The 9570-nt window shown below is 34.0% G+C and overlaps 1 protein-coding gene across 1 annotated transcript; it reads left to right on the plus strand.

Moving 5' to 3' along the window:
- The first annotated feature begins 2396 nt into the window (after positions 1-2396).
- Positions 2397-6760, plus strand: LOC116010880 (beta-glucosidase 44-like). Its single transcript, XM_031250375.1, has 11 exons — positions 2397-2622; positions 2724-2782; positions 2914-2989; positions 3102-3173; positions 4142-4229; positions 4315-4555; positions 5032-5147; positions 5242-5459; positions 5551-5582; positions 6189-6291; positions 6375-6760. Exons 1-11 carry the CDS (start codon positions 2397-2399, stop codon positions 6650-6652), a joined length of 1509 nt encoding a protein of 502 aa, XP_031106235.1. The 3' UTR covers positions 6653-6760.
- Positions 6761-9570: the final 2810 nt, after the last annotated feature.

Genomic DNA, 9570 nt, shown 5'->3' on the forward strand with positions numbered 1-9570 from the left:
CACTTAAGTGTGGTGCATTATGCATACCTAATGGTTCAATCCGCACCGGCCACACAGGAATTCTTGCCCGCATTTGATCGAGTATATATATAGGCTAGTAATTTCGTGAGTCCACCCTTCCCCATGAGTTCGTGTGGACAGATATGAGTCATTGAATACTTGAGACCAATGGCTCTGATTTAGCCAATTGTACAACTGTGCACTTCACATGCAGAGTTCGTGTTGCAGAGCTAGCGAAATCTAAGCCATTGATCTCAAGCATTCAATGACACAGATTTGTCCACATGGGCTCATATAACAAGAGGGACTCATTTGATCACTAGTGTATATATATATATATATATATATATATGTATATATATATATATGTATATATGGATTTTCGGTTTTTTTTTTAGTATTATTGACTCTGTTACAATGTAGTATTTGTTCATACATATTTTCTCAACCTACTGAAGCACAAAGAGTCAATGCATCCACATTGGGGTTCGAACCTAAGACCTTTCTTCGGGAAACCTTAACAAAGATGCTCCCATTCTTGGAGTCTTGGACTATGCTTTGTTTCGGGCAATTTATATCGTGGACCAGGGTGCACAATGCTTTTGCACCCTATACCAAAATGTTAGGAGATGAGATCTGTGTATTCTAGGCAATCATTCTATGTATTCTAGGCAACCGTTATGTGTATTCATGTTAGTAACACAGGTTGTGATGTGTTTGTGCATTCGAATGTTTAGGAGGATGAGTTCTGTGTATTTTGTGTCAATATTCTGTGTATTCTAGGCAACCGTTCTGTGTATTCATGTTATTAACATAGATTGTGATGTGTTTGTGCATTCGAATGTTAGAAGGATGTGTTCTGTGTATTTTGTGTCAAATATTCTGTGTATTCTAGGCAAACGTTCTGTGTATTCTAGGCAAATGTTTTGTGTATTCATGTTAGTAGCATTCGAATGTTAGGAGGATGAGTTCTGTGTATTTTGTGTCAATATTCTGTGTATTCTAGGCAAACGTTCTGTGTATTCTAGGAAACCGTTCTGTGTATTCATGTTAGTAACATTCGAATGTTAGGAGGATGGGTTCTGTGTATTTTGTGTCAATATTCTGTGTATTCTAGGCAACCGTTCTGTGTATTCTAGGCAACCATTCTGTGTATTCATGTTCGTAACACAGGTTGTGATGTGTTTGTGCATTCGAATGTTAGGATACGCAGAATATAAGCCCAAATATTATCTCTTATGTTCCATGTTTTTCAAATTTCACAATGTTGTTTAAATATTCTCCTTCTGTCGTGTTTTTTTTTTTTTTTTTGTGATATGATGAACTTGTGTGTGTTTTTTGTTCTTGCTTCTTCGTCACTGTTTTTGTTGTTGTTCAAATTACAGTTATATTTTAGTTTAAAAAAAAAAAAAACATGTACAACCGTAACAATACGACTGGTTTCGGACCAGGGTCGACGGTATAACGTTTCTTTGTTTAGAAATTAAATTGAGTCAAATCGTGGATATTAAAAATAAAAATTTTAAAACAATGTCGTGACAATTTTAAAATTTTTTAAGACAATAACGTACGACAATTATACATGTAGTTAAACCTATCATGCGTACGTAAATATAAAGGTTTCTTTTTATCAGGAACAAAAACGAAGACGATGATCTAAAAAGAACCCTTTCTGTTACAAGAAATTTCTGGATAAGCATTTCAAATTCCGTGCATGTATATACTTCTTAGGTGGTTTATATTTGTGCATTATCGTAAAACTATATTTAGTCACGTTATACGTATGAAAACAAATTTTTTCTAAAACCTACTTATCAGTTATCATGCATTCATGCGTAATAAAATTAGAACTCACGATGTCATGCATCACCATCCTTGTAAAAGGATACCATGTACTAGCTGTGCCATTGCACCTTGATGAGGAATTTTTTTTTTTTTTTTTTTTTGTATAATTATGCACTTTGCTTCCTTAAAAATATACTTTTTCCCTTTCTTTTTTGCTTTCATCCAAATTATCTGAAAAAGTAATCAAACTCTTATTTTTAAATGAGTTTTTAAAAATGTATAACGTGTTATCTTACCTTTTGGATTACGGCAAGAATTACAAGTATTGGGTCGAGGCTGATAAGGGTCAAGTTCATCATCATGTGACTAGTGAGATTGTTGAGCGGAGACTAGTAAAAGATCAAGTCTACGACTCTCGAAAATGTGTGGCAGTATAATTAAGGAAGTAAAGTTAAGCCTTTGCTAGTAACTATAGTTTATGGTGTAGCGGTAAACACTTGATCCTAGCAACAAGTGTATACATAGATTCATATCTTGATATTATAAATAGACCCCCAACCTGCCTTCCAACTCATTCAATTCATACTTCAAGTACAACTTTTCTGTTTTTAATGGGTAGAAGAGCAGCATTGTTGCTACTCCTGTTGGTGCTGACCACTGTAAGTATAGTTCAATGCGAGAGGGTGAGATTCAACACCGAAGGGCTGAGCAGAGAAAGCTTTCCGGCGGGATTCGTTTTCGGCACGGCCAGCTCGGCTTACCAAGTCGAAGGTGCCACCGACGTTCATAAGTATGGTCGTGGACCTAGTATTTGGGACACCTTCCTTAAAACTCCTGGTAACAAATACTACAGTCGTAATTCTTTTATTCTCTATTTTTTAATGTTACGTTATTTATTAATTTCTGTATGTAGTAACTTTTTAGATGATTTCGAACAGGACTTGAGCCGAATAATGCTACGGGAGAAGTGTCTGTGGACCAGTACCATCGATACAAAGTATTATTGGTTACAAATAGATTACAAGATGTTTTGTTTTTGTATTACTTGTTTGATAACATATATAGCACTGATATCAAATACATAAGTATATATATAATTTTAATAAATTAAATGTCTTTTGGACACAGAAAGATATTGATCTGATGGTGAAGCTGAATTTTGATGCCTACCGTTTCTCAATCTCATGGACCAGGATATTTCCAAGTATTTTCATACGACCAACTTTTTGTTTGTCCTTTTAAGTAATAATTTGATGAATATGATTAATATATGTATTATTGGTATTAACTAATTTAATTTATATATTTGATTATAGATGGAACTGGCAAGGTAAATTGGAAGGGAGTTGCCTACTATAACAGGCTGATCAATTACATGCTGGAAAAAGGTAATTTCTCATCAGGAAAAAAACGTAACACTACTGATCGAACAGTTTTTAATTTTTCTGTGTTTACCTGACATTTGGTCGGAAGAATTAGAAAGGAAAAGAATTATAATTTTTTATAAAAAGAATAATATGAGAATTCAAATTACATTGTTTAATGAGCATGAACAAAATGATTGGGAATTGAAATGAAAGAATTGGAGTTAATAAAGTCTAAAATACCCATGATAATAATAATATATTCATGGTTGCAAAAATTGTGCCTAGGCACTAGGCGGCGCCTGGCCGTGTCGAGCAAGGCCGAAATTAGCCTCCTCCGTGGCCGGGTGCCACCTAGGTGGCCAGCCAACTGGGCGCTTTTTTAAAAATAATTTTAAATCTTAAACATTTAAAATATTAATGTTATAATGTATTAACTAATACGTACTCTAATAATCTAATAAATAATAACTTAATAAAATAATAAATAATAAGTAATAACTAAATTAAACTATTAAGTAATACACTAATAAATAACACGGAGTAACTAATAACTTAATAAGTAATGCTAAGGATCTTGTAGTCCAGTGGCATCAAATCCTTCCTTTTATATGGGAGGTGGTGGGTTCGAGCCTCAGTGGGGGCAATACTGACTCTTGTGCTTCAATAGATTCAGAAAGTAGTTATGAACAGATACACGTAAATACTTTACAATTATTAACACTTCAAATATTTATAAAAAATTTAAAAATTTTAAAAAATAAAAATGGGCATCTAGGCACCCCACCCCCGGAGCCTGGGCCCCTAGTGATTTTTTCAACCTTGATAGTAATAAGAACAAAACAGTAATTCACTTGGAAATTATAATTCCTCAAACTATGGAATTGCAAGAATTGTAATTCCATAGAGCTGGGTAGGAAAAAAATTATATTTTCATCTTACCAAACACCACCTTAGATATTGAAATTTTTACTTCTTTGACTGCTCTGCAGGCATCACTCCATACGCTAATCTTAACCATTATGATCTTCCCCAAGCACTTCAAGATAGGTATGGAGGATGGTTAGGCCGGCAAGTGGTGTAAGTGCAGCAATTCATTATGGTCTTTAATGTTAGTGTTGTTTGTTTGTTTGTTGTTATAATGTAGTGGAGTTGAATTTGGCAGGGTGGATTATGGTGATTATGCAGAGTTTTGTTTCAAGACATTTGGAGATAGAGTGAAGAACTGGTTTTCTTTCAATGAACCTCGGGTGGTAGCAGCTCTGGGGTATGACACTGGATTTTTTGCCCCGGGGAGGTGCTCCAACTGCACACAGGGGAACTCTGCAACAGAGCCTTACGTTGTTGCCCACAATCTGATTTTGTGCCATGCTATAGCAGCTCAGAGATACCGTGCTAAATATCAGGTGCGTGACGTATTTATTAGATACAAATGTAATATAATATAAAGTCTATGAGGAAAGTTTAACTTTGTAGTAGTGAAATTAAAGTGGAAGCGTTGATTATCTCCTACCATAGTAGATGTCCTACGTTAGCATTTTTGTTCCATATTTAATTCAGAAACTTTTAGATGGTGTATTGCAATTATTCTGAACAGCATGAGTACTATAATCTTTATATGTTATATATTGCATATCCTATATGTCATTGATATAGGCTTTATATTAGACACTGAATCTGATTGACTAACAACTTCTAGTTATTCAGCCCAACCAAACTATATTTAATAAGTCTAGTCAACTTGTATCACATAATTAAGGTCTTAATATAATATATATTTTAGTGAAAAATTTAACATGACACATACTGGCTGAGGTTTTTGTAGTGTTTTTGGTCTGTCGAAAGAGCTTAATTTTGAGTCTTGAGAGTATATATATTTCAGGCAAAACAAAAAGGAAGATTTGGGATTCTCTTGGATTTTGTATGGTATGAGCCTCTGACCCGATCCAAGGCGGATAATTATGCAGCTCAGAGAGCCAAGGATTTTCATATAGGATGGTAATAATAAATCCAATTCTGGACTGGTGACCCATGAATAATATAATAATTGTTTTGAGTAATATAATTAACCTATATTTTGGGTACCAAATAGGTTTCTACATCCTATTGTGTATGGAGAATACCCAAAAACAATGAAGAATATAGTTGGGGACAGGCTTCCCAAATTTACACCTGACGAGGTTAAGATGGTGAAGGGATCAATTGATTATGTTGGTATAAACCAGTATACTACTTACTATGTCTACGATGCCTATCCAAAGACACCATGTATCCTCAGCTACCAAAATGATTGGAATGTTGGATTTGCTTGTAAGACAATTAGCCCACCCCATTCATCTTCTCTACTTTAATTTTCTGTCCATATTGAATCTGATTGTTTGTCTTGTGTTCAATTATGCAGATGCACGCAATGGAGTGCCAATCGGTCCAAGGGTACATTGAAAGATTTCACAATTCTTTACTTTGGTCCTATTTGGTAACATAGAAGTTTGGCTGGTTTGACTAAATTTGTCTAATTTGATTGGTAAAATGACTTATAACATTAGCTTATTAGGACAATAAATCAAAATCTGAAAATCTAAAAATAGTAGAGTTTTTGATTAGTTGATTGGCCTTAATTATGAAATGACAATATTATCCTTGTCATCTTTAACATTTATATCTCTCTTCTTGTTGTTGTTCATCTGCCTGTCCCTTTTTCTTTTGTTCCGTAACAACAATAGTAATTTTCTTTTTTATTTTACTCATTATTGTAATCCATAATAATAATAATAATAATATAAAAATTATAAAAGTAATTTAAGAGTTAATAAATTTGCACAATATGTTTATGTCCTTATATGCCATTTTACATACAATTAGCTAATTTACCAAACACTATTTTACAACCATTTAATACTATCAACTTGTCAAACTAGCTAACCCAATCATAGTTATCATTTGTCAACTTACTTAATCAGCTATCAACTATTAGCTAAACACCCTTTTTTTTCCCCTAGTTTTTTCTTATCTAAATTCTTGTTTGGTTGATGTTTATAGGCCAATTCAGAATGGTTGTACATGGTGCCATGGGGATTGTACAAAGCTGTGACATATGTAAAGGAGCGGTACGGCAATCCTCTCATGTTTCTGTCTGAAAATGGTAAGATTCGAATTCCGAATATAAGCGTATATATCAGGTTGAGTGATGGTTTTGGAGCATTAAAATTTCTGGGTTTACTGTAGGGATGGATTATATGGGCAATCTCACATTAGCTGAATCTTTGAACGACACAAAAAGGATTAATTACTATAAAAGCTATATGGCTGAGCTGAAGAGGGTGGTGGATGAAGGAGCCAACTTATTTGGGTACTTTGCATGGTCATTGCTAGACAACTTTGAATGGAGAATAGGATACACTTCCAGGTTTGGAATTGTGTATGTTGATTTCGACACCCTGAAGAGGTATCCTAAGATGTCCGCTTATTGGTTCAAGAATTTCCTTCTTCGAAACAATCATTAAGTTTCACCCTCTACTTGGGTTTTGTAGTACTCTTTTGTTGAATGTGAAATTAATTAATACAAGATAGACCCAACACTTTGTGGTTGTGGTTTGATAAAACTTCCTTTATGATGTTTTGCAAGGTTTACTAAACCCAAATAAAAACTTATATTTTAATACATCGATCTTTGGATTAATTACTCATAAATTTTAATTTGTATTGTAAGTTCATCCTGAATACTTAGAGCATGTAAAGCTCTGGAAGAAAAAAAAAAAAAAGAAAAAAAAACACATGTTTGGTAGCATGGAAAATTGTTTACATTCTTCAACTCCATTTTTTCTTTTTTTTTTCACTTTTTCATCATCCAAAACTAAAACATTTTTTTTCTAACAATTACACGAAAAACACAAATAGGTCAAAGGTACTCATGAGTCATGACTAGACTAGGCCCTACTAAAAAACCAAAGCAAATCAACTTATTGTTACATCAACATGAAAACTAAGACAAAATTATGCGATAGTTTAAAATTTTTCATGTAATATATACACAAGGAACTATATATCATATTGAAATTTGGTAGCCCATGATTTAGAAATGGGTCACACTTGTGTGAGACCGTCTCACGGATCCTTATTCGTGAGACGGATCGGGTCGGGTCAAAGCATCATGCAAATGTCATACTTATATGTGCAAATCTCACACTTATATGCTCAAATATAACACTAATCAAAAATACAATTTTTGTTACTTATAAGAGAAAAAGTAATACATTTTTCATAATAAGTAAGGTTGACAAGTACCTCTCACTTATGCAAATATAATACTTTTGAGGAAAAATGTAATACTTTTAAATCGAAATGTAAAAGTATTGTATTTTCCCTTAAAAGTATTACATTTACCCTAATAAGTAACAAAAATTTTATTCCTGATTAGTATTTTGCATCTTGACCCGACCCGACGAGACGGTCTCACACAAGTTTTTGCCTTTAGAAATAGAAAATAAGGTAGCAGTGTATGTTGGATTGCTAGTCTAAGTCACTAACTATATATATTTAATTTTTTTTTTTGAGTCAACAGGCTGTTCATAGCTACTTGAGGCAGTCTTATAGGCCTCCATTGAGGCTCGAATCCACTCCCATCATCCATGTGGGAGTGTAAATCGGGACACCGGGTGCCACTAGATCACAAGGTCTTTGGCAGCCTAACTATTTAAAACTTGAGAGATTTAGGTTCAAGGATGATATAGGTATTTTGTTATGTTGAAACTTTTCACAAAATAAGAAGTGTGAGATTGCTGATGGCATTAGATTTCCGTAAACTTGGGCCAAGTGTGTCATTGGGCTAGAGCGGTGTACAATGGATCAAGGTATTGGGGTTGAGCCATAAATGTACGTAGTATGGATATGATTAATATTGGCTCGATCATGGGAAGCAATGGAGTAAATGAAAGAGTAATCCCAACTTACAGGAATGGGAGCTCAAGAGTAGCTGTGCTAGTAGAAACAGCAGTGCCATTAGCACTAGCAACAAGTCAACAACTATTTCACCTTTGACAATGTAGGGAATTTTCACAAAAATTAAAAATTAAAAATTACTCAAGCGTAACGCGGTATAGATCGAGTACGGTTGATTCAGAGTGAGTGAATCACACTTTAAAAAAAAATCAATTCACTTCTTCTCGAAGGTGTTAGGAGAATTGAAACGTTAGTTTCACAAGATACAATGGATTACAGTATATTAGAGAACTTAATTATATTACTTTACAAACTTGCTTGAACAAAAGGTACATGAGAATTTAGGAGAGGTTGGCAAAGAGATTTCTAGAAATTGCTTGGAGTAGTATGAGAGAAAAAGCACGAAGTATTTTTTCTTCTTTTGTTTTTTTTTTTTTGTTATTATATATGCCAAACCACATGTATATATATGAAATAACACCAGAAGTTCAAATTGTATTACTTAGAGAAGTTAGAAAGTAAGTCACCAGTACAAAATGGAGCAAAGAAATATGATTTTAGGTTACCCTTCTTTAAATATGATACTTTATTACCTTTATTGATGATCATTCTGGGTACTGTTACATCTACTTACTACATGAAAGATCTCAGTTTGTGGATGTCCTTGAGACATTCATATTAAAAGTTGAGAGACAGTTAGATAGAAAGGTAAAGACAATTAGATCATATAGAGGTGGTGAGTATTTATGGAAAAACATCAGAAGTTGGGCAAATTCCTGGCCCATTAAGAAATTCCACAAATCTAAGGCATTTGTGCACAATACACAATGCCATACACACCACAACAAAATGGTGTGGAAGAAAGGCAAAATCGTACTTTTATAGAAATGGTTAGGAGTATGGTTAATAAACTGTATATTGCCTCTTTCATTGTGAATGTATGTATTAAGGACAACAACATACTTACTTAATAGGGTTCCTAGTAAGGTTGTTTTTAAAACACCTTATGAACTATGGACAGGAAGGAAACATAGTTTGAGGCATTTTCACATTTGGTGCTGTCAAGCTAAAGTGAGGATGTATAATTCACATGAAAATAAATTGGATTCCAACCATTAGTGGTGATTTCATTAGATATCCAAAAAGATCTAATGATACATGTTTTCTTGTCCTAATCATAGTACGAGGATTGTTGAGTCTGGTAATGCTCGCTTCAATGAAAATAGCAAAGTCCGTGGGAGTGTGGGAGCTCGTAATGTTGAGATTAAGGAGTCATTGATGGATTCATGTTCATCAAGTGATCCTTTCCCTACTGTAGTTCCTATTGCTGCAAGTGCAGCCTTACGGAAATACTTTGGAACAACAGCAACTAGATGCTCCAATTCCACATGAGGAAGCTATTGTAAATGAAGATGAGGTTGAAACTCAAGTTGATGATCAAGTGCAAACTCAACAGGAAGTGGCATTAAGGAGATCTATTAGA

This window comes from Ipomoea triloba, chromosome 2 (genome assembly GCF_003576645.1).
Source record: "Ipomoea triloba cultivar NCNSP0323 chromosome 2, ASM357664v1".
Taxonomy (NCBI): domain Eukaryota; kingdom Viridiplantae; phylum Streptophyta; class Magnoliopsida; order Solanales; family Convolvulaceae; genus Ipomoea; species Ipomoea triloba.